Source organism: Manacus candei, unplaced genomic scaffold, assembly GCF_025592945.1.
Source record: "Manacus candei isolate 608988 ecotype Guabito, Panama unplaced genomic scaffold, ASM2559294v1 h1tg000056l, whole genome shotgun sequence".
NCBI lineage: Eukaryota > Metazoa > Chordata > Aves > Passeriformes > Pipridae > Manacus > Manacus candei.
The window spans coordinates 11,239,086-11,265,498 of record NW_026138104.1 but is presented as its reverse complement, the minus strand read 5'-3'; the positions used below and the strand labels follow the sequence as shown (position 1 = coordinate 11,265,498).

At 38.3% G+C, this 26,413-nt stretch overlaps 1 protein-coding gene across 14 annotated transcripts in view; it reads left to right on the top strand.

Annotated features, from left to right (window-relative positions):
- The window catches only part of PARD3 (par-3 family cell polarity regulator), a 451,505-nt gene that overhangs the window by 265,325 nt on the left and 159,767 nt on the right, over positions 1-26,413 (top strand). For all 14 annotated transcript variants that reach the window (XM_051802292.1, XM_051802291.1, XM_051802289.1 and 11 more), the window contains 3 exons: positions 8,038-8,226; positions 8,693-8,863; positions 19,996-20,146. In XM_051802292.1, coding sequence (XP_051658252.1) covers positions 8,038-8,226; positions 8,693-8,863; positions 19,996-20,146 — 511 coding nt within the window. The remainder of the gene's footprint in view (positions 1-8,037; positions 8,227-8,692; positions 8,864-19,995; positions 20,147-26,413) is intronic.

Sequence of the window (26,413 nt, the reverse complement as noted above, 5' to 3'; positions counted from 1 at the left end):
ATTTCCTCCACAGTGTTTAGGAGTACTGCAGATATATTTTTGTACCTTTTTATCCTCTAACAGTGTGAGGCACAAGGGTGATTGCAATGTTTTAAAAGTGCTATTTTAGTGCTATTTTGAGTGGTTTCAGATAATTGTGACATAAGAAACAGATCACTGGCCATATGAAAGAACAGGTAGTGAATGTGTGATTTTCTGCAGGCTACTGTTGTACTTTCAGTCTTTTACCTTAGGAGATACTCCAGTATTGAATAGCATGTTCTGTGCATTAGGAGTAGTGATGAGACATTAATTCCTACTAAATAATTAATACAGCAGTTGAGTGATAGTGCTCATGAATGCTTTTTGACCAGTCTGAATTTCCTGGAATGTTCAGTGATGATCCACATAAACTTCTGTGTAATGATGTGCTTGAAGTTGACCCTCAGGCTCATAGTGTTGACTGTCACCTGCAGGTGATTTACGTGGGCTGTGATGTGGCACACTTAAGCTGGCTTCATGCAGCACCATGGAGCAACTTTGGCAGATTTCTCGACACTGGCATTGGTAGTAGCAATTGTTGGCCAATTGCCAATTTTGTAGAAGACAACCTGTCCCTCCACTGGGTTCTGTGGCAGGGGGTTGCCTCAGTGCCACCACTGCAGGGTCATCCAGAAGTCACACTGGTGTGTACAAACTTGGTTTGGTGCAAACCTTGTTTTACTGCACCACTGGCTTCAGACTCTTTGTGTTGATTTTTCCTTGATATTAAATCCAGGGAAAATAGTGAGATTAAATGGTTTGCCATGGTTGCCTGAAAGTACGAGTAAGACACAGATCAGTCTGAGTACTCCATATGCTTCCTGTGGAATGTGTTTCTTGCCATGAACTTCTACAAAGGCATTATTTCTCTTTCAACTTGTTTATTCTGTCTGGCTTTCCCAGACACTCTCTATCTCCTTATTTAGTCTTTCAGGTCTTGTAAATCCAATAGACCAGTGAGAGAAATATAAAGATTTTTAGGGGAGCTGTGTCATTAGTGTGTTGGGCATTGAAGTTTTTCTTGAAGAAGGGATAGTGCAGAGAGCTGTAGCTTTATAGGCTTCTTTGGTGGAGCAGACACCTGCTGTGTATCTAATCCCTTGGTTTTCACTTCTCTAGGAGAAGCAACCTGTAAAGAAAAGGGGTTAGCATTACAATCACATATTTTTGTTTCAGAACATACAGTAGGAGCAGAAAGTTTGAGTAGGAACAACAGTTTGGAAATAGGTATGTTGGCCGGAATAAAGTACGATCATTATGGTTACTTCAGCAGACTAGTCCCTGCATGAAGTCCTGAGGTACAGAACCAGCAGAATATTTTTAGTGGTCTGATCAGTTTTTGAAATGTAAAATCTCATCTGCTTAAACCAGTTTCTATGACAGCCCAGATCTGAGTGTTGGCATTAGGGAGAGTAATGTTAGCATACAAAAGCAATGGACTTCTTATAGAGATAAATAACAAACATGTGGATGTACTTAAACATGGGTTTTTGCAGAGCTCTGATTTCCATACTAAATGAAAATCATATGCTAGAATTTTTGTGCTTTGGAAAAACATTTATTTTTTTTCCTAAATCATATTTTAATCCATCAAAGCCTTTAAACTGAAGACATTTTTGAGTGTGGAATATCTTTTTTGATATTAAATTAAATCCTTAAAATGGACATAATAGGAAATGCAATGGGCCTGTTCTACAGTACTTTCATAAACTAGCATTTCTGCCTATAAATACGTACCAAAGTTAATCCACATATAATATACAACAAAAATTTTCTTGATAGGATTAAGATTAAAGCAGACCACATTTCCCATAAAATCTCAGAATTCAGATGTAGGTTTTGATACTTAGCATGTGCTGTTTGATTTGAATGAGTGCTGTCTTTGCCAGATGTGACAGATTAACTTGGCTAATATGAGTAACGAGTCTCTGTATATGTGCAAGTAAGATTCATTAATGTTTATCTAACATATGGGAGATATTAAAATACTTCATCTAGGAAGAGTTAGAAAAAGAAAGCAAGCATTAGGATTCTAGTTGTTTAGTTGTCTTAAGCCCTAATATCATTTTATAACCTCATAAGAAGACACTTCAGGTCCTCACAACCTGTAATGCAACACATGATGGTTTTATTTTAAAAAGAAACAAACAAACAAACCCCAACAAAAAACCAAACCAAAATACAATAAAAGGTCTTATATTCCAGGGGGAAACTGGGTTGGAGGGTGCATGCCATTATTGGATCAATTGGCAGGCTTTTCTCTGCCACAGGTCCAGCTTTAAATCTGATTGAGTTGCTCTAGTTATAGTTATTTTTAATGCCTACCCCTGGCAGGATGCACCAGCTCTCAGTTATTTTTCCCAAGGAGGAACCTGAACTGACATTATAAAGGTGTGTTTCAGGCCAGGTACATTGCTCTGTTTTCAGTCCCTCCAGCAGTAATACATTACATTTTTTTAAGTACTAAACATCTCCCCACCCCCCCAAACAGTTGTTGACCAGAGAAGCTGTTTTGGTTCCTTAGAGCTTTTAATTTCATATGTTCTACTTTTGTATGCGTGATGGCATAGGATAAAAGTGAGTCATCAGCTTTTTGTGTATCTCAGTTTAGAAGGTGGCCTGGTATGACAGCAGTGTCACCATCCTAAGTTGAAGGACAAAACAGTTTGAGTCATCTCTGATGTCAAGAATGTCTTTGCACAATAGCTAAGTGAAATCTCTTGAGTAAATTGTGCATCATTCTATTTTGTTATAATAATACTGAGACAAATTTTATTAGTTTCCCAGTGTATAGGACTTATGAATTCTTAGTATTGTGGGTACCTTATGAGAAAGAAGAAAATAATAGATCTTTATTAAAATCTTCTGAATACTGAAAATACCTTGGAAAAGGCTGTGATGTTAGGTTGGAATGCCCCATTATTGGAAGCAAATGACTAAACCTGGGATTTTACAGTTTCCTGTAGTTTCCTGTAGTTTTACAACCTACACTTGCCAGACCTGGTGAACTCTTACATCCTTGAGACTTCAAACTCATCTTCCAAGAACTTCAGATTTTTCATCTGGATAAATTCTAAAGAGAGAAGACACATTTGAGAGGCAAAAGGTTGATAGGTTAACAAAATAATAGTTAAACAGAGGCTAACAGGACTGTAATGTTAGAAGGCTGGACACAACAGGATTTGAGGCAGGTGAATTGAATGGTCAGTGTGGTTGCTGGAGGTGTTAAGTGTTTGTGCTATAGTTACATAATTTATCATGTGAGTGTCATCATTGTGGTATATATATTTATATATATATGGGTGTGCTTGTATATGCACATGCATATACATGTACCTACGAGAGCCCTGTAAAAGTTTTCACGTACATGTTTTCATTAACTTGGAAATATAGGTTATCCTTTAAGAGTGGAGATGCAGAGCTTTATTGATTGCTTCTGTGAAAGGAAACAGGAATGCTTTTCTCTATATATAATCACAAAGTAACATGCAGACAAGTTTCTGTGACTGAATAGCCACTGAGGCAGCATGTCTAAGCTTGCAAGAGAATGAACTTCACTGGAGAGAATGTAGCCAGATTTGTATCTGCAGCGAGTCACTTCAGAAGCTTGTCCTGGCTTGATTGAAAATTGCTCCCCCCGTTAGGTGGGCGGAGGCTTTTCTTTGCTGTTCAGTTTCTGTTTTCACCCATCTCATGCTGCTCACTCACCAGCTGAACCCTGATGAGGTCCTGTAAAGGGGAGAAGTCCTAAGCAATAGTATGTAAAAACTAAAAGGATAGAGAGGAGATGCTGTTACTAGCATAATGAGAAAACTTATGGCACTCTTACTGTCAAAGTCTATTTTAATGTTGTTTATAAAATTAAATCAGATTTTATGATCAGATCAGAAACCAATATTGTATAGAAGAGAAAAACAATTCCCCCTGTGTTTATCTTCTGGCTTTTTAAAATCTCTGTGTATATCAAAACACTGCCATAAGTTTGGGCTAGTCAGGAAGTTTATCTTTAAATTTACAATATATTTATGTTGTATTTAAAAGGTGAAAAACTTATCTCAAGTGTCGTTTAGCATACATTGATGCTAAACATGAATTTGAAGCCAAAAAAAGTCACCTACATATTTTATCACCAATCAAATTTTTAATACAAATTACATACTTGAGCAGCTTCATTCATCCAGCTGAAGTAATTTCAGATGACCTTTTTCTCAGCAGCTTCTGTCTGAACAGAATACTGTTCTGCTGTTAATTGTTTTGGACACAGTGTGTGAAAAATCTTAAGGGAGTTGAATTTTGTTGTTCAGGGTTCACAGTACATAATTTTGCTTGCATGTTTACTGCTGGCCTGTCAAAGTATATGAAGGAATAAATTTCTCCCACAGATCAACTAATCATGAAAATAGTGTTGAGGTGTTTGATTGACATAGCGAGGCTGTTAATTTAGAGAATATCAAGATCAAATGGAAGCTATTGCAATTCGGAAGTGATTGTGTTCTCAGTTGAAATTTTTTAATGCTGCATTTTCGATTTTTGGGCATTTTTTTGCTGCCTCATGGGTGTATTAAGGAATTTCAGGGATTTATTACATTTAAATACTTAATTTTCAACACAATTTCATTACAAATTTAATTTTTTTATAATAGCTGTTATTAAACTGATTGAGGAGAGTCACAGTATGTAAAATGTTTCTGTACTCTAAAGGGCTTTGGGAAACAAAGGATTTGGTCATTTTGAGGTTTTAGTTGTTGTTTGCTTTTTTGTTTTGGTTTGGTTTTTTGTTGTTGTTTGTTTTTGTTTGGTTGGTTTTGGTTGATTTTTGTTTTTACAACTTCAGTTCAAAATATTATGGTAGCAGGATAAAATCTACCTGCTCATTTCTCTGTGAATGGCTCCTTTTTGACATGCTTGGAGGTTCTTTATCAATGTGTGGTCCTGTTCCAAGGTTTGTATGTATGAAGCTGTGTTCAATATATCATTTATAATAAGACCTTCTTTGATACCATGGTGTGGTGCAAATGTTAGAGTTGGTACTTCCATATCCGTAGTTCTTGACTGTTAATAGTTTGTTTTGTCTTGAAAACCATGTTTTTCACTTTTGTCCTCTCTATTGCTTTCTCTTTCTAAAATCTGTATTCAAGCATATGATACTGAGAGGTGATACACAGATTTCTCATGTCCCTAAAATTGCAGACACAGGTATGGTGGTGAAGCAAGCTTGCTTATTCAGGAAAATCTGTGGATACCCCATGAAGTCCCTAAAGAAATTTAACCATGGCCCAGTAATGGCAGTTTTCTTCCTCAGATGAGTTGAGCAATTTTCTCATGCCATCGATACCTGTGATCCAGTGCTGAGGCTGCTGTTTCTCATTTTTTCGTAAGCATGATCTACTCACTCATGTGCAACTGCTAAGGAGTAGTTTGCTCCAGGTTTTGGCCTCAAGTTTCACCTGTGCACTCAGGTGTCTGTAGCCTGACTTATTTCCTTATTCAAGATTGCAGGAAACAAGAAAGCACAAGCGTCACATTAAAAACAGTGCTGAGCTGATAATGCAGCTCTTTGGTCTTGCTGAAGAGAAGTAGGGTAGAGGCCATTAGCCAAGTCCTTGGGGGTGCTTGTGAGCTGTTCATTCCAGTTGCCCCCTTAACATATAGAAGTGCACCCAACAGGCTGTGCAGGGAAGCAGTTTTGTTCTCTGCCCTGGAAGGGAGATTGTTTTACCTGAAGTTCTGGCAGATTTTTTTGAGGATTAGAAAATATTGGAGAAGGAGGGCAATTGATTCTAGTTTATGTTAATGGTAGTAAAGAAAAATTCAATAAGCATATCTGCTTCCTTGGATTAGCCATACATCCTACCTTGGATTTATCTCTCTTTTGGCTCACAAGCTTTTATTCCTACCACTATTTATTAAGAATATGAAAGTAATCAATGTTACAGAAACTAAAAAGTAATGTGTGTCTGTCTCAGATTGTTTTATTCTGCAACCACTTGACAAAAGATGGATAAAAAAGTATGCTGGAGCTAGTGCTTCTGTGAGCCAAGCAGGAAAATTAGAGTTGTAATTTTCCCCAAATTTGGGAAACATCTTTTAGATCCAGTATTTTTCAATGGGCACAGTACACCTTTCCCTTCCTGACAGCTAGCACTGATCATGCTCTTTTGTGTGGCCAAAAGACGTGTTTGAATAATGGGATTCATAAGCAAACCAGCTGTGGCAGTTGCGTAGGGGGTGTAAGTTTTTGGTTGGTTTTGGTGGGTTTTTTTGGGGAGGGGTTTGTTTTTGTTCGTTTGTTTGTTTTTTTAAATTGATGAACCCTTATGCTTTGTTATAAACAAGAGGGTTTTAGTGCAAAGGAAGGGCTGGTGAACAGATTAAGGTTCATGCTTTTAACAAAATGGGAAAAGATCCTGGTTTTTTTCCCTTGGCTGTTACGGCTCTCTCAGCAGTCTGATTGCCTTCCCATGTGACATTTTCACACTGCATTTCTAGGTCAATGGTGACACAACTAGCATGCTTGTGCCCAAATTGATGATCTCAGTCTGCTGTACTCCACATGGCTTTCACATCTATCTTTGCCATAGTCTGTGTTTGGATTTCAGAAGAGCCTGTCAGCTTTGCATTTCCTCAAGTCTTAAGAAACAGGCACGGCTCAGCAGGCAAATGTTAACTTCTCATACGTCTTCTCACTCATATGAGTGAGCTTTGCAAATAGATCAGTGACGTGGGAAAAGTCAGTATAAAATCAGTGTCAGTAAGGGAGGTGACATGCTTGCTAAGATTATGAAAATTTCGTCGGATTAATTCTTCCAGAGAACTGCCAGTGTGGGACAGGAGTGTGCACCTCCTGGTGGATGTTCTCTTAGTCTTTCTCCTTCATGTGGATGAGAAAAGACCAGCACAATTGGGTTCATGAGCATCATTTTGCAGAGAGTTGCCTTTAAGGGCATGACTTTTTTCTTTAATTGATAAAGTTCTAACCAAAAGTGGTTCTCTGTTATAACTGAAGAGAGGCAGAGAGAAGTGGATAGTGTCTACTGCAAGGAGTAAGGTGGTGAACAGCCTGTCTCTTCTGTTCCCGCTTTTTGCAGCAGTCTCTTGGCCATGAGCACTGCTTCTCAGGGCATGACCACTTTCATTCCTTGCTGTTGTGTCCATGCTGCTGCTCCACGAGTGTCACTGCTGTGGGGACACTGCAAGGCCCCTGCTCCCAGCCTGCTGGCACCCTGAGTGCAGCAGGAGGTGATGTGAGAGGCTGGTCACCTCCACTTGTACAGCTTTTGGAGGCATGGAAGGGTGTCACTGCAGATCTCCTTGCTGGGGGCTGTGGCAGGCCTGGGACTATAAATCCAGGTACTTAAAACCTGGGATTGTCTCAGCCCAGCTAAAACTGTGTGTGGAGGGCAGCAAAGTTCCAGTGAGGTGGGTAAGAGGACAGAGGTGAAGGGCAGAGCTGGGAAAGACAGAAAAATTGGTGGCAGAGCTGGATTTGATGCTAAGCCTGGCAATAGCAGAGATGTGCTGTTGCAGATCTCAGCTGTGTAATTTTCTGTTTTTCCTAACACAGCTAGTTTTAAACAATGAATAATTTCTGAATTTAATTTTCTTGCACTTAGTTTCTCCTAAGACTGCAAAACTCCATAGATGGTGATGATATTTTAAAAATTCTGTCGGTTTGCAAGTAAGAAAATATTTCTGATACAGCTCTCTTATGGCTAATGAAATAGCAGCTTACGTGTGAGCTGGTATTGATGGCAGATTCAGTAATGACATGTGATTCAATTACTTTACTAGAGAGAGAAGCACTTAGACACAAATGTAAGATATTTCTGAAGCCAGGCAGCTGCTGGAGGTGATTGAAAATACACTATTTCTGCACATTTCTTCACATAATTACTGTGGAAAATATTGTGGCACTGCAGTTAAAAGCAGAGAGTTTTTAATGCTAATAGCTGTAGAGGGAAGAGAATTCCCAAGGAGAAATGCTATTCTATAATCCCATGCTAATCTCCCCAACAGAAAGCAGAAGAAGAGGAACTTGTCCTCACACCTGATGGCACCAGGGAATTCCTGACATTTGAAGTTCCACTGAATGACTCTGGATCAGCTGGTCTTGGTGTGAGTGTCAAAGGTAACCGGTCAAAAGAAAACCACGCCGATTTAGGAATCTTCGTCAAGTCCATTATTAATGGTGGAGCAGCATCTAAGGTAAGAGGGAACATCTGTGTACTTTGGTCGTCCTCAGTTTTCTGAGGCTGTTTTGAAAGTAACCATAGATTGAAGAAGAGTGAGATTGCTCTATAACTAGCTTTCTCCAGTTATACCATCAGAGGTAACATTCAGATTTATACTCACGTGTTTGCACCTCCCAAGATCTAAACAGCCCTAACGGATTCTCAGGAAGGAACGAGCTGTCTCTGGTACAGTCCAATTAGTATACTGTTTGAGCAAACAGGTTATGATAATAGCTTGCAGTGCAAATCTATAATTGGAATAGACATTTCTTACAGTGGCTGCAATGGAAGCTATTATTCCAGTGTTCATTTGCCCATAAACTCTTAGGACTAGGCATAGTTGGTTGATTATTTTTCTTTTGTTTTTTTTTCTCTCTTCAGCAGACTAAGTTTCTTTTGTGTTGGTTTCTTGTAACCGTCTGTAATTTTTCCTTTTCCAGGATGGCAGGCTTCGAGTGAATGATCAACTCATAGCAGTTAATGGAGAATCATTATTAGGCAAAACAAATCAAGATGCTATGGAAACCTTAAGGAGGTCCATGTCCACTGAAGGAAACAAAAGGGGAATGATTCAGCTTATTGTGGCGAGGCGAATAAGTAAATGCAATGAGGTAATAAGCTTTTGATGTCGGGACTGGGAGTTTTCACTTCTATGTTATTTGTGTTTACAGGAGATGTCATGTTTCCTCTGAGACTTCAAAAATAATATTTGAGAATTTAAAGAGAGTTACAAAATGATCTGACTTCAGTGTTAGGCATGCTAACGTTATTACTGATCAATAAAGTTTTTCTTTTGAGTATTTTTGTCAATGAGAAACAGGAAACACTGAATAAAACTATATTGATTTTGTAATTGGATCCTACTGGAAACGTTATTTTTTCTTTGAAGTTTTTTATGTAGGTCTATTAAATCTTTCATTTATAGACTTTGTGTTAACTGATTTGTTTCTTTGTCACTTTCAGGATTTTTTATTAAGCGTAGAGCTCTTATTATATTATATATATTATTGTATTTTATCTAAGTGATTAAACGTTTCATGTAAATATTCTGCAAAACTTGTTACAAATAATTCTGTCATTTTGAATTTTAACTATGTTGTGCCTTGGCCTTAGTTGCAGGTAAGTATAAAATAGTGAATTCAGGGTGAAGTGGTGATTCTTTTTCTGATTATTTGCAACTGCTGTCTTCTCCAGAGAAATGTGAATGTGTTGATGTTTTGAAACTTATTCATGATTTCTAATAGTTTAACTTTTATTTGATGTAAATAGTGCTATTCAGTGGGAATATGTGGACATATGATATTGAGAAGTACTGCAGATGCTGTGGAGGACTGAATTAACTTCAAAATGATTTTAATAAGTTGGACAAATGCACTGAGTTAAATAGGGTACGGTTGAATGGCGGGTCAGAGAAGCATCTGCTCTTATGACATCTAAAAGCCAATTCTTTCATTCTTGTTAACACCAGTAAGGTCTTATTGAGAACACTGTTTCTTAATCATCATGCTTCAAAAATGATGTGCACAAATTGGTTTGGTATTGCTGCTTCTGCCCACGGGGAAAAATAGTTTGTTTTTTAATGCATAAAACTGATCTTTAAAAATTTCAGTCCTCAATGTATTATAAAATCATGTTTGAAAAAGACACTAACCTCTCTAAAAGTATTAAGTACCTCTTCATTAACTGCTTATACACAGCTTTTATAAACATACATATATTTACATGTACACACTGCTAGAGAGCCAGCTTGGATGCACATGGTTTCTCACTTGGTGTTGAAGGAATTCTGGTCTTTTTGTATGTGGTGAAGTCCTGTTCTAGCCCTAACAGAACTTGAACTTTAGACTGTCATTTAGAGACTGTTCCTCATTTCTACCCAATTTCAGATGCATTTTATATGTAACTACATAAAAAGGGTGAAATATTTTAGACTATTTCTCTGTTTAGTATAATTTTTTCTAAAAGGATGTAGAAGATGTTTCCTTTTCTTCTGGTGAAAGTCTTCTAGATTGAATTTATCAAGACAGTGTTTGTAAATGTGATGGAGAAAATCCAGTAGTGATGAAGCAAAGACATTTCTCCTTAAATCTGATAGAATTTTTATTCACTTAAGTTGAGAACAGTTTGGTGCCCTATATCTCCTTGACATTTAGTATGATTTATTTTGCAAAAACCATGTGCCAAAAACAGCACAGCAAAGTCTGCAGTATATGTGCTCCAAGATGAAAGAACTGATTTTGGAACCAGATTTAGATACCCTGAAATGTATCTGCACAAGGGCAGGACAGGGAGCTCTGTCTGGGCCTCCTTTACAGTTTTTTGTGCATTTTTCCAACTCCTTCAGAAACTGGTGAGATGAGCCATAATGATTAGGGAAAGCCATGATATGCCATTATTGCTCTAGTGATCATCTTTACAAAATAACTTTGGTAAGTAATTTTTCTCAGGAATTGTTGCTTTCATCACACTCATCCAAAGGAAATACGATGTCGATACTGTTTGCATATTTTAATGTGATGAAAGGACTTACTAAAGCTGTTTACCTGCTGATCTGGCACTATTCAAGAAGCCGCTTTTCTGAAAGTCTTGCAATGCCCAGACTTGGACGAAAGGAAAAGAGGGAATGTTTTTCTTGGCATTTTGCAATTAAACACCAGTTCCTCCTTCAAGAACGTGACAGATTTAAACTTTAGATATTATTCTGCTGATCTAATACTGATAAGCTGTGATAATGTTATTCCTGTATCTTGCATGAACACCATATATGAGTATGTTATTCAGTCAGCTTGGTCCCTGAGTAATGGCTGTGTGGACTGAGACCTGGAGAGCAGCTCTGTGCACGTGAGGATCGCAGTGGCATTCACTTTCCCATGGAGTGGCAGACACTGACCATGTCTGGCAACCTTGGCTATATTATGCTCAATTCAGCAACACAGACTACTTAGACACACTAGTACACAAGTTGTCCCCTTAGAACATTCCTGTAGCTGCCACCAGCAAAGATTTTTAGTATAAGAACACAAAAGAAATTACATTTGACTGGCGGCAAATTTAGAAGCTCACAGATTAGAAGCAAAAGCATAAGAAGAGTAAATCCTATCTTAATAAATCCCACCTTTTACCACCATAGAACAGAATCATTTATATTGGAAAAGACCTTTGAGATCATTTACTCCAACTATTAACACAGCACTGTCAAGTCCACCACTAAACTATGTCCTTAAGTACCACATCTACACATCTGTTGAAGACCTGCAGGGTCAACCACAGGACTCAACCACTTTCCTGGGCAGCCTGTTCCAAAGCTTGACCACACTTTCCATGAAGAAATTTTTCCTAATATCCAATCTAAACATCTTCTGGCATAACTTGAGGCCATTTCCTCTTGTCCTATCACTTGTTACTTGGGAGAAGAGACTGACCCCCACCTGTCTACAACCTCCTTTCAGACAGTTGTAGAGAGTGATAAGGTCTCTTCTCAGACTTCTCTTTTCTCCAGGCTAAAAAACTCCTCAGAAATGGGGATTTGCTGGTTTTATTAAAGACAAAAAGAAATGTTTACCTTTTGAGAAAGTATTTCCTCGGTGTTTTCTATGCTTTTCTCTTTTCATTCTCCAAAGGAGTCACCATAAAATAACAGCAGCAACAAAAAAGGTCCCGTTCAGCTGATGTCTTTCCTTTGTTGATTCGGTGTTGTATGTGAACATTTTATGGACAAAAATAGACCTTTTTCTCTTGTTAGTCTGGCCAAACCATAGCTAAGTGGAACTGGCTCAGTTATATTCCCTTGTGTGCATCACCACCAGCAGTTTTCATTCTACTCTATCCCAGTGCATGGTCAGTCCTGTGTCACAGTTCAAGGGCAGGCTTGGGTCCCTGGGATTCCCAGCCCATGCCATGGAGCAGCTGCAAGTGTCTTGAAAGGGAAATCTATACACAGGGTGATAATACCAATGTAAAAAGCAATTATGCTAAACATCTGGATGATAAAAACAGTTGTTATCTAAATGATTAAAAAAAATAACAGCAAAAAGAACAAAAAGAACAACAAAACCTTCTTTTTTCTTGGCTTCAAGTCCCGTAGTTGTTTTGCATTTGCAAAGTGAAACTGGCTTCTTTTGCCATAGGCAGGCTCTACAGTCTGCTTCTTTCTTCAGTTAAACTGAGTTTGAATTGGATTTTAAGAAAGTTAGTGGTATGGATACATTTCTTTTGTTTTTAATATTAATTTTCATAATCAGACCTAAGAATTGCAGGGGAGGGAGAATTCATTTAACAGCACAGTTCTGCAGATTGTCATTTTTGGTGTTCCAATTGAGACTAGGATTTTCATGCACTTTTTGTATTTTGGCTGCTGTCCTGGAGGAGAGGGACAGCTCAGCCCCTGTTGTCCTGGGTTTAGAGAGGCAGGTGGAGTTGCTTCTAATCTGCTGCAGAGGAGCTGTCTCTTTGTCAGAAAGCTTTCTTTGGCTTCTTGAACATGAAACTGTTTCAAAACTTTGTGAATTGACCCCTGATACTCCATGCCAGCATTTTTCTTAAAACAGCTTCACAAGTTCTCATGTTGTAGACTAAACCTCCACAACAATTATAGTAACAATAAAATGTACATTAGCACCCTAAGAGTATTATCTTGTCTTCAGAGAGGCACAGAGGAGATCATTTATATCATCAGCACTTCCATAACTGTAAACTCTAAAGAGACCACAAACTTCCCAGAAGGTAAAGAGAGTTTTATGCTGTTGCGGTTTTGCTGAACTGAAGATTTGCCTGTAGGAAGAATTTTCACTGACTCACCAGGAGATAGCGTGTAATCCATCCAGGTTTTCAAATGAATTATCTTGTAGTAAATATTGATATAAGCATGGAGTGAGTGGTAGTTATGAATGAACTCCAAGCCAAAGCTGTGTATCTGAGTTTTTCTCCTGTTTGCAATATGTCTATACAGAGTATGGCAATATAGTTAATTCTGTAAGCTGCACTACTACAAACCTTCCAAAACTTTAATATCTCAGCCACTCCAGACAAAATCATGCAGTTGTTAGATTAGTGTAACAAAAACAGTTGATCTGGGATTTGGCTAAATCTAATGTTCCCTTGCCCCCCTTTCAAAAAAGTTAAATATGCTGTTCTATTCTATGTTTTCAGCTTTCAGCCTTGCATGTTGACTTGACAACTTTCCTTATAAGCAGGGAGAGAATACTTAAGATACATTTTCAAAGCTGGTCAAACAGTGGAAAAAAAAAGGAGAAAATAATAATATTGATGATGCTTATATGCAGGCAGTATTTAACATCTCAGTTTTCAGAAAAGATGGCCATCAGCTTTTTAGATCTTTTACTCAGGGTTGACATTTTTTAAATTGCTCAGATTTAAGGAGAAACACTGGAGCTGCTTGTTCTGTGTTCTGTTAATTAGTGATATTATTATGATTAGCCTGTATGGGCAAACAGCTGCCGGCTGTACCGCCACAATGCGTTCACAGCACTCAGGCACGGCTGTCAGGCAGATCTGTGCAGCTGGTGGCTATGTGCTGATTCAAGAAAATAAAGGTAATTGTTACTTTTGGAATCCTGTGCTTTTCAGTCCTGCAACCTGGACAGCTTAGAGGCACAGATTGCTGGTCTGCACTCTGTTCATGTCACATCCAGGCAGCACTTGTCTGCCATTAAGAGAGAGAGCATCATCATTTTCCTCAAAATGAGAAATTTCAAGGGTTTTTCTTGTCTCTCTCTCTTTTTTTTATTTTTTTGACAGAATGAATGTCTTGCCAACCCTTCCTGAAATGAAGGTTTGCAAATAATTTGCAGATCCCCAGATTTCTTTATGTATGCCTGTTCATCTTTTGCTCCAGTTGAAAATGAGCAAACCAATAAACAGAGAAATAGTCGTGATTCTAGTCCATATAAGGACCTCATCAACTGTTTAGATAAATTGACTGGTAGACAGATCAATGAGAGAGACTTCTCAAATCAGTGGTTTCATTATAAAACAAACAAGCAAGCACTGTTTTTTTTTTCCCCAGCATGTGTGGAAGTATAAGATATTCAGCATCATTTTTCCCTGCATGCATTACCTAGTTACTTATTTTGAAATTTATATGAAAGGTTTGTCTTTTTCTTTCTCACTAGATTAGTCTTGTGCCGACCTTTTAGAATTTAACTATCAGAGTCTTTAGCATCTTCTCTAAACACAGTGATTTCACTGTTTACTCTCATCTCCAAGTCATTGATAAAGCTGTTTATCAGCTTAAGCTGTTCCCAGCTCAGATTCCTGGGGGAATCTACAACTCTTCTCCATCCTGAAGATCAAACTTTAGCCAGTCCAATCCTTTAGCCAGTTTTCAACCCAGAAAATGAAAACTTCGTCCAGTCCCATGAAAACTTAGTTTCTCTAATGCCTTTGATATGAAGCCTTAATATAGACTTTTAAAAAATGCAAATTTATTATGTCCATTTCATTGCCCGAAAGCTGAGAGAGTCAGGATTTCCCCATGGACTTCTGCTTTCTCTGTGGATCCATGTCTGTTGTGCTCAGTGATCTTACTCTTTGTTGTAGATGCCACCACTTCATTTGGAAGGAGATCAGAAGCCTGGTCTATAGTTCCTGAGATCCCCTCTAGATATCCAGGCAGCCACCAGTCTATGGCACCATAGCCATTCGTCAGAGTATGTTGAACATTTTGGCCGGCCAGTTATGCACCTTTGTGTTTGAGTTTCTTCAGAGCCTGTGGGAGAATGCCATCCAACCTGGGTGATGTGTAAACTTTTCACCTGCCCATTTAGTCTAATGTAGTTTCATCTGGCTGATCTCACTCCTCTCCTTATTTGCTGCAAGAATGGGATCAGGTGTGGAAATCTCCCCAGTATCTTTAGCAGTAAAGAACAAGGCACAGAAATCATTGAACTTTCCTACTGCAGACTTGTCCCTTGGTGCTCCTTTCACTCTTGCTGTCAAGGGGTCCATCTGTGTACCTTCTTATGTCTGATGTCCTGGGTGAACATTTTACCTTCAGTGTGAGCATCTTCTGAAGGATGCTGCTTAAATCCCGCCTTAGTTGTTAAGAAAATGTGTACATGGATTTCTGTTTTGTAGTATTTTGTGTCTTCTGTTCCACCCTTCTGTCTGTACCCATTTATTTTGACTTACCTTTTTCTCCTTTATCCGTTTTCTGTCCTTGTATCAACTCACAAGCTCCATCTTGGCCCAGATTCCTCCCAGTAACCTACCACTAACTACATTTTGCAAAGTTGTGGGGGCTTTGTCATACCATTCTGAAAGCATTTTTTTGTCTTCTGCTTGCTTTTTAACATTGCCAGAAGAAGAATGCAGTATTTCTTATAAACACTGTACTAAATTTACATATGCCAGTGCAGGACTGTCCCTGTAAGTCAAACCTGACCCTTTTACTGACTATTTACCTACATTTTAGCATCTGGCAAAGCCTGTTTCTCAAGCAGCATCCCAACGTGGGTGGTAACAAAGAAAACAGTATTTAATATTGGTAGTAGTATTTTAAAAGTATCTCTGTTTTAAAAGGAAGGTGAAACATTTTGGACATCTTAACCACAGTACACAGATAAGAAAGGAAAAAAAGAGAGCCTGGAAAATAATTCTGTGTGGCAGAAAGAGCTTCAGTACCCTAGATGCAGTGTAATATGTAGCAAATTTGTATACTGGCGTCTTTAAAAACCGTAATGCTTGCATGCCTATATTTGGATAATTTACTTTCTGAAGGAAAAAGGGAGTCTGATTCTTGTTTCTTTGAAAAAAAAAAGTTTGTTTATGTTTTGAATATTTTGGCAGTCTTCTTGTGCATAAACTTTTTTTCATATTTATGTGCATAATTTCAGATAGGATGGATGGTAGTGTTTAAGTAAAAAGGAATGTATTATTTCTCCTTTTATCATCTAGATAAACAGCAGCTGGGCTAGTTAGTACAGACAGTGCTTTAGCAAACAGCTGGTTCTTATCTGAATGACAAAGGGCCAGGGTAGAGACCCTTTTTCTTTAAAAAAAAATAAAATCTTGTTTCTATTTTTATTTTAAGAGAATGGAGAGAAAAGGAGCTACAGGGAATCTGTAGCATGGGAGGTTTTATTGCATTTTTTGGAATATGATAATTTATTATAGATCAGTGCTAGGATCCAGAGAGAGAACTCTCTCTTTTCAGTCTAGAGAGAAGAAGGGTCAGGGGGCTCTTACCAGTCAGTGTCTATTAATACCTGATGAGCGTAAGAAGAAAGACCGATCAAGATTCTTCTCAGGGCTGCCCAGTACCATGACAAGAAGCAACAGGAACAAATAGAAATACAGGAAATTTCTATATACATAGGAAAAGAATTTTCTTCTTAGATGTGAAACACTGGCACAGCTTGCCCTTGCTGACCTTGCTTTGAGCAAGAGTTTGGACTAGATAATCTCCAGTGGTTTCGTCCAACCTCAGTTGGTCTCTGACTCTGAACTGTCACACCAAGGAGTGTTCCAGCTAGGGGCAGCTATTGATGGGAGGCAGTTGCTGCCTGGATTTCTTTTATTGCTAAGCCCTTAATAAGTCAGGAATTTGTACACCTTTGTTTATATTACCTACTCTTTTATCAGTTAATCATATTAAATTATACCTGATAGCACTGAAACTGCCTAAGAGAAGGAACTAGAATGTATAATTCATGCTCTTTATTAGAAATGCATCAGGAAGAACAAGTCTATTTGAACTGCAATGTTGCTTTGGATGTTGGTCTCTTTGTCTTGCCCACAACACAGTTTCCAAATTCTATGTTTTTTTTCTTACACAAACTTTCTGTTAACAAGGTAAGGAAAAGACTTTTTTTTTTTTTTATGAAAGCCAGTTGTGCAATTTTTGTTATTTTATAAAAGGCATGTAACTTCAGTAAAATATTTGTGTAGTTGGCTGTTGATTCATTTGTTTAAGTCATCTTTTGAGATGCTAATTTGAAATGGAAAAAGTTTTCCCCGTGGAAATTTTAAAATATGTGATCCATTTCACAAAACACGGCCATCTAAAGACAACACTCATTCTATTTCTTTTATCTACCCTGTACTTTATTACCAGGAGTGAATTTCTATGTATTTCTCTGATTCAGAGTGATCTTCTTATCAGTATCTTTCTGAAAATCTCCTGAGATCTTTCCACAAATGAGTTTGAAAGTTGATGGGTTGTCACATAAAGGACTGTGCGATATGGCTCACTAGAAGCTGGACACTTTTTACATAAAGTCATCAATATAGCACTGGGAAAATAAATCCCAAAGCACTTTGATAGTTTCACACCTTATTTAAAGGCAGTGAAATAAAGGTTAGTTCATAATTTAATACCTGTATCATGCAAGTTTAAACTCTCATGCAGTTTAATGTTGCTATGCTCTTTTTTCTTAGTGTGTTTCAGAATTTAACATTTCTCTTCAACTTTGCCTTAGATTCCTTTATAACAGAGGCTACAAATATTGTTTAATTTACTTTTCAGTAAAGCTGTCAGTTGTAATCTGCAATTTAAAAAAACTAATAGAACAAATCCTCATTTCACAATTTAAACCTTATTGAGTCTAATTCACTTGCACTGCAAGTTTATTATTCTCCTGCAGCTTGACGTGCCTCCAATTGTAATTGTGTTGACCCTCTGATGCTGTAAATCTCCCCAGTGCTTATCAAACTGGGAGAGATAAGTCTACAATTTGGAACTTCATTAAATATCTCATTTATATTAAAGAGATGATGGCTTTGAAACAGAAATAATAATTTTTACAGAGTCTGCGACCTCCCAGTCGCCGTCTCCTCGACTGTAATGTGGCGTTCCGCAAACCTCCACCCCTCCGTGTACCGGGCGTCACGCCAGCGCCCGGATGTCACAAGTCGTCAGTCCATCAGGCTGAATTCAAAGCCTTTGCTGTGGAGGCTGTAGCCGAAAGCTTTGTAGCCCTTGAAGCAGATTTTTTAAAGTTTTTCATAGCATACATTTCTTAGTCATCTGGGAATTGCGGGTGGACTGATTAATAATGGGCAGCTGTTTCAAGAAGGAAAAAAAAACAACCAACAAACATGTTGCTTGTTACTGTAATTCCTAGAACTATGAACTACTCCTCTCGTGCTCATTTGGAGACTAGTACTTGGAATAAAAATTCCCAGTGGCTTCAAATAGTTTGCAATGTGCTCAGTTTCTTGCAGTGTCTGGTCCCCGCTGTATTTCAATACATATGAAATAAATGCCATGGGATTTGTGTTAGGACATTGATTTCAAAATTTAACTATGTGCTTCAATATGTGTGTTGGTGAGAAGAGCTAATGCTTTGATGTGTGAGTTCATATTACTTTCCTGCAAAATACATGTGTTTTTATAATATTTGCTTATTTTTTATGTCGCTGAATTCAGTTCACAATATTTAGGTGAATTGGTTTAATGGTCTCAGTGAAGCACCTTGGTAGCATTACTGAGAGCCCAGCAGGCTGCTGGAGCCCAGGTGAACTGAGAGCTTTAGGGGCAGGAAGGCTGCATGGTGGGAGGACTGGGCCACAGCGTGGGGAGTCTCTTGTCTCTGCAGGGAGCAACTGGGTCCTGGCAGACTGGGCATCCACACTGACCTGTGAGTGCACAGGTGCTAGTTCTCCTTATTCCCAGGAGCTGCCTGTGCCTGATGGGGTGGCTATACCCAGCTAGATGATATCAAATCGTTTTCTTTGCCTCACATGGGTGCTGCTTTCCTCTGAGCTCTCATTCTCTGGGGCTCACTAAGGAAAACTTGACTTTTTCTTCTGTTTCTGAGACATCTGAGAGGTATATGTAGGAAGACGGGATGACCAGCTTCAGCAAGCAAAGGCTGAGCTGGGAAGTCATTCAGGGAAGTCTTCTGAAGGAGAGAGGTGGGGCAGGCAGGCGGCTGTACATACAGCGTTCTTCCCTGTGCACGTGGCCAAGCAGCCCATCTCCATTCCTTCTTCCACCACATACCTCACTTGTCTTGTGATGCCCTGGAGAGTCTGGCTGCAGTTGTGGTGGGCAGGGATCTGGCAGTTCCAGAGGTTTGAGGACTAGGGTGGAGGGCACCCCAGCTTGCCATGTCTACTCTTTGGATGCTGCAGTCAGGGATCAGGGAAACATCCAAGCTGAATGAAGCATGTGAGATGTCTACTCTGCAGGCACGAAGGACAGAGCAAAGAATTCAAGAAGAAAAAGAAAGGTTACAGTGAAGTCTGACAACTTTTTGTTTTTCTTTCCCTCCTAACTACAAAACTTTGTTTCTGCATTGGTTACTAATATGAGTGGTGGGGTTTCCTAGGGTTTCCATGATGATTGCATTTGAAAGTGAGCTGCGTCTCTTTGGCACCAGCAGCCCAATTCCAAATAGGAGTTCCTGTTCCATGCTTCTGACAGGAACCTTGATGTGTCCAGCTGTCAGCGTGGGGAAAGTGGCTCAGCTGTCTGCCGATGGTATTGAAAACAGCCCAAACTGTCTGTTTAAGAAATTGTCCAACCAAAATAAAATGTTTTTTTTTTTCACCAATTTTTTGCTGAAGGATTTGAAATTTGACAGGGCACCATGGGGGGTGCAATGTAAAGGGGTTAGAAACTTGGTCATTAAGCAGAGCTGTCATTGCAAATTATCTTTGTCCGGGGTGAGAAGTTCTACCTCATTTGGTACTCAGACAGGTCTAGCCCTTAGGCAATTTGTTACAGTTCCCCCATGCGGCTAAGTGGACCCCGGGTGCTAATTTTTCCCTCTCTGTGCAGTTGGAATCACCTGGGAGCCCCTCCGGGCCAGAGCTGCCCATAGAGACTCTGCTGGATGACCGGGAGCGGAGGATTTCCCACTCCCTCTACGGCGGGATCGAGGGTCTCAGCGAATCGCCCACAAAGAACGTGGCATTGAGTAGGATAATGGGTGAGTCAAAGCAGCTCTGCTAAGCAGGGCATGTTTTTATTCCTCTCTGTGATTCATTGAAGGGAAATAAATGCATTATGTGGGAATCAGGGAACACATAGGTTGCAATGACCAACTTAAAACATGCTTTTAAATTGTTCCACACAAGCCTTCTGGATAGTTAATGTGAGAAAGAAAGTGGAATTCTAAAGTGAGTTTCATATCCTGTGGCAGGTGATAGAACGAATAGCAGTAGTATTTAACGTGGTTTTTCAATGTCTGCTTTGGGACAATAAATTATTGGTTGGTCTAGGCTCCTTGTTGAGTCTTCAGTTGCATTGAAGTCAGTGACTCATGGGAATTTATAGTTTTTTTCCAGCATTTCTTCTCCTCTGTTTCAGTCCTACTAAAATACAAAAATAAATAAGGCAAACCTGCATCCATTTATGCTTATTAGGGCATTTCATTAATTTGTTTGAATTTTTGCTTTGCAGGACACCAATTTTAAAGCCTCATAACTAATTTTAAGCATCCCTTGTGTAGATACTGTGCCATACCATCTGCGTGGTCCCAGTGGATAATGAGGTTATTAGAGGTTGCTCTGCAGCAATTCAACTTCTGATATACAGAGCTAGGTAATAAAGACTTGCCTTGCCACGGGAGTGGCTGGGTTTACTGACTAGGATGGGATTAGTTTGAAAGGATTTTCAAATTTAAGCACAAGAAGCGGTTTGATGAAAATAGCACCTGACAGAAGATGCAGCGATTGCTTGCTTGAGTTGCAAGTTTTAAACAGAAGATATGACCATTAAATCTGGGAGTTTTCTTAGTGTCTTACATACACAGAATATATTAGAAAATGCTTCTATAGACTTGATATGAAGCAAGGCTGAACTTAGTTTTTAATTGCTTTAGGTTGATTTTCAGACTCAGAAAATTTAAAGTCTACCACTTAGACTTTTTCCAGTCAACAGTTTGTGTGTATTTTTCACCCTGTTTTGGGGTTTCTTTTTTTTTTAATTTTTGTATTTTGGGGTTTGCATTTTCTTCGTGCTAACAGAATAAGATTGCTGCTGAAGTCTCTTAAAATCCACAAGTTTGCTCTTTAGGTCTTTAGGTATTTATTTCATTAAGTGTTCTGTCCTTTTTTTTTTTTTTTTTGTGTTTGGGCAACAATAATTGGAAACAAATATTCTGTTCTATTGCATTTCATTTTGTGCAGATTGGAAGAAAAATTGTGTACATGAAAATCAAGGAAGCGTGAAACCTTGTCACCCAAAGTCATATGCTCTTAAAGAGAAACATTTAGAAAAAAACCTATTTATTTGTCAACAAATTTAAGGAGTGATAAAATAATTTGGAGTCTTTAGCACTACCATAGAAAGAACTAGTTCTTGTGTTGTCAAGGCTTTAGATAAAACATTTGTAAAGCGCTACCTTCTGCTTTTCCCATCAGTGCTGCAGCGGATTTACACACAGAGCTCATATAAGCGTTAACAAGTTATCGCTTAAACACCTTGTCCATTGATGGGAGAAGAAACTCAGCGAGTCTGTGTGCATGTGTGTCAGCAATGCAGTTTACTTCCACATCAAAGGAACACAGAACTTGCCATGCCAAATCGAACTAATAGTTCATCAGTCTGGTATCATCTCTTTAGCAGTAGCCAGTAACTGATGTTGCAACAAAAGAAAAAAAAGTCTTTCCAAAGCTTTTGAAATCCTATGCTTTTAGAATACCTCTGCACTGTGAACATAGGAGAAAAAAAATTCATCCTGCATTTTCTAAGTTTTTTATAACCTGAAGTTCAAGTTTTGATGTCCTGTGAATCATCATTTTTCTGTATTGTTTTCAGGAACCAGGAACTATGTAGAAAATTGGTTGGTTGCAACTTAAATCCATTGATGCTTTAGTGGAAGCACATGGAAAATCAAATTTTGCCTGAAACCCATAGTAAATGTGATCTAGTGCAGTGTAACTGAAAAGTAGTCTTGCCAGAACTAACTGGGCTTTTCCCTTCTGCAGCTTCACAGAGCTGTCATGTATAAATCCAGTTTTTAGGGAGCTGTCAGTTTTCTAATAGACTAATTTTTCTGAATTAATCAGTGCCACTAAGTTAAAACTGCAGTGTTCACAACCTTTTGTGTTATTATTGCATGCAAGTTTTCTTGCAGTGCCAGAAAGATGACAGAAAGCCTGTTGCAAGAGATAAGTTCAGTTGCTTGTTTCAGAATAGCTAACATTTGTAAGACCCAATCATTTATTACGTAGTGGAATTCCTGTCCTTTTAGCATTGATAATAAGGTAAAACTCAGAACTTTTTTTATTTTCTTGAGCATGTTTATGTTACATGACACTTCCAGAGTTTTTTCCTCTCTTGAAAATTGACCTAAAAGTGAGGATTACTCCTAAGAACAATCTGGCTGAGGAAGACAGGAGGTCTGTACCTTCCCATGCAAGCCCTGACCATGAAAACAAGCCAAAAAGGAGTACTTTATGCAGTGCTGGTTCCCTTGAGTGCTCTCCCCATATCAAGAAGCCCTCTGACTTAAGGGCTCTGTGAATCATCTGATGTCTTTTTATTTACCCCTCAATGAGCTTCACTATGTAAACTTTTAGTACTCTCAGTACTTATTAGTGAGGAAGTCACAGCTTGTTTCATGGGTGAAGGAGTAGGTCTTTCTGCTGCTTTTGCTATTGGATAAAATTGATGGATTTGAGTCCTTCCTATTCAAAAGCAATAATCTCAAAGTCTAGAAAATACCTGCTGTTTTTAGTCATTGCTTAAAGTTGGAAGGAAGCTTTTAAGAGAGTTTTGTTTCTTTTAAATACACTAATGTAATTTTCAGGAAAGGTGTTTAAGACAATTTCCTTACTCTTTCAATCCATAACTGGCAGCAAGAACTGGTTGTCAGAGCCTTGCTGTGAGAGTAGGAATAAAATACCAATTTTACAATGTGATTTAAATTATGTAAAATAATATTTGCTTACTGCAAAAAGACTACGTGAATCTTTTAATGTTTCTGATGATTCTCATGTTGATCTCCTTTTCTAGATGATTATTGCTATTATGGATTTTCTTATGCTTTTTCATTTTATAATATTTCTCTGAAAATTACTGATGGAGAAAAGATATAACTTTCTGTATTCAGGGAATAATATTTTTGATTTTGATGAGGCTTTTTTATTTATACAAATTAGGTCTTTTAAGAATTAGATGGCTGTAATAAACTCTTATGTTTGTTTATTTTAATATTTTCAGGTTGCATGCTGTTAGCACATTCAGAATAACAACTATGTTATACTGGTTTGCTTGACTATAATTAAAAATTCAAGTCTCTTCTTTTGATACACCTTTCTTGTATATCATGCATTATGCTCGTGAATTTTGCAATACACAAACACGTAGCTCCTGTCTATAATAAATTATTCTTATACAACAAACAGCTTAGTACAAAGTCCTCTTTCATCTCTTTCTTCTAGTTGCTTATATTTTTTTTATGAACGCGGTGGGTTTTGTTGCTAACGGTGACTAAACAGAAGTTAGTTATCAGGGGGTGCACAGAATAACAATTGCTTGCACTGAATCTGCCTTTCATCCTGAAGGATCTCCCAGAAATTTGATGGCTCCTACACAACAGGAAATACTTTGTTCTCTACATAAATAATCGCTATCTTAAGGATAGAATCAGGGGGAAGCACTACTGACAAAAATTTAGTTAGAGTGTGTGTGTCATTGAAATGAAAATAACCCTTTACAATTAGAATGTAATTCCTTGGCCAGGAATCTCATCAGAATGCGATGCTCAGATACAACAGTTGACAGATGCAAGGCCTGGATATAGTGGAAAAATTCTTGTCCTTAGATGTTCCCCAGGCATCTGTTGAACAATTGGTCTGAATCCCACAGTATCAAAACGCTCATGAGATATTCATAAAGGAATACTGGGTTTTGAACATATAGTGAGACTGTTCAACAGATCTTGTAGATCATACTTTAAAAAGAAAGCAGTAGTAAAACCACAGGGATCAAGCCAGATACAGTTCATGGTAATGCAGTGGCAGTATGGGAGCCAAGTTATCCCAGCAAACCTATTAGCTAAACTTCAGAGAATTTCAAGATTTGAAAGGACCCAGAGCAGTTTAGTTCTTCTTGAATAGGCCTGTGTATGCTCAGGGTTTTTTGGAGTGCTTTATATTGGTGGTTTAATTCAGGTCCAGACTATCTTCTGGTCTATTATAGGTATGTAATAGGTTTGAAGTGTTGCCATTTGGCATATTTTAACTTCCAAGGTAAAAATCCTTATGGACCTGGAGACTAGCCATTTGCTACTGGAGCTCTGAGACTTCTTTTTTTGCACAGGGAGATGGGAACCCTTCTTACACCATAGTTTGGTGTGGTCTGCTATGCTTCTTTAGATTGGTAACTTGTCCAAGAAATTTGAACATTGTTGCCCTAAGATGAGACACACTTGAAAGGGAGAATGTTTTCCCTTGCTCAGTACACTGTCCAAAATACTTTATATTACTACAGATTACCTCACTGAAATTGAATTAATATATGCAAAACTGGACTTGAAATGTATTCAGAGTCTAAATTTTATAGCACTTTTCTAGCCTGAGGGAAAATTATCGTCTTGAAGAGGTTTGTAGACAGCTCGAGCAGTGCCTTAGATTTGTAGATCAGTCAAATATACTGATGATTACTGGGTTTGAAGTTTCTTTGATGTTTCCTTGTAACATTTCTCACAACACTCGCAGAATTAATTCTCCAGGGGTATTTTCTGTCCACTTCAGCTGAGTTCTCTACAAAGGATGTATTGAGTCCATTGCTGAGGTTTGTCTAACCATCTGCTGGAGGTGAAGCCTTTCACCTGTTTTTAGCTTCATGTGCAATGAAAAGCATAGGCACGTCAGATGGGTTTTCTCCTAAATTCCAAAGCAACTATTAAAACGTCAGCCTTCACCCTTGTCAGAAATAAAGAAGGGTAGTGAAAAGTTAAAAATGTTACTGAATTACTGTAGCCTCTCAAATGGGAAGTTCAATCTGCCGAATGCCATAAGGTTATACCTTTTCACAATCAATTCTTTGGAGACGTTATTAACTACAGAGTTAACAGTCTTGTAGGCATTATGTTTGGAAAGAAGTACATTACCAGGCTAAACATTAACCTGTCCATCAAAGGAGCTATTACTGGGCAGAATCAGCTGTTATGCAAACTGCATACTTTTGTTTCAGTTTGACAATGATGAGACGTTCACTGTGCAGTACCTTTTTCTTCCAGCCACTTCTTCAGCCTTCTTTAATGATCTTTTTTGAAACAAATTTTCCCCTCTTTGGAAAACTGTGCAATATGTATTATCTAGTGCAGTGAGGATTTTAGTTAGCTCTTTAAACATAAAGTTTGGGTTTTTTCATTTGTTTTTTAATAATTGCATGCAAAGGTAGTGATGGTAACTGAAACCTTTCCAGAAAAGGAGAATAATTGTTTTCCCCTAATTCTACACAATTTTTCCATATCTATAGGAAAAGGAGAGGGTGGAAATAATTGATGTGTCCATAGAAGCAATTTAGGTTATGGAAATAGAAGTTTTTCAATATATTACTCTGGTGCATCATAGTTTTAGGATAATTTACAGTTTATTGTCAGATTAATGGTTGATTTAAGCTAGTGTGTTTCTCCTCATGAGATGTGACAATTTTACTAATTGTTTTAGTAAGATTATATAATCTTTTAACTTCTACTCAGAAATTAACTCAATGAAGTCTGACACTGAGCAAAGACTAACATAGAGTCTTTATTATGTCCCTTTCCTGTATGTGATGGTTCTAGTTTAAGCATTTTAGCAACAGTGTTAAAACTTATTTGAATTTGGTGGTAATAGAATTTGGAAATTTTTTTCAAAATTTTGCATGTATTGACTTCCCAGCAGCAGTTGAACAGTTTCTAATTTCATGAGGGCAAGACTAACCAGGAGAAGTGATGAGCTCTGCTAATCCTTGTTGAACTCATTCTTCGTTACTACCAAACGATGTGATGCAAGAGGAACTGCTGTCCTTTGGGGGAGTTACTTTCAGCAGTTCCTCAGGCAGGATCTGAGACAATAGGCACAGACAGAAACATGTGAGGTTCCCTCTGAACATGAGGAAAAAATTTTTTACTGTAAAGGGTGACCACGCACTGGCACAGAGTAGCCTGGGAGGCGGTGGAGGAGAAGTATTCAAAAGCAATTTGATTGGGGTCCTGGGACACTGGCTGGAGGTGTCTCTGCTTGAGCGGGAAGGGTTG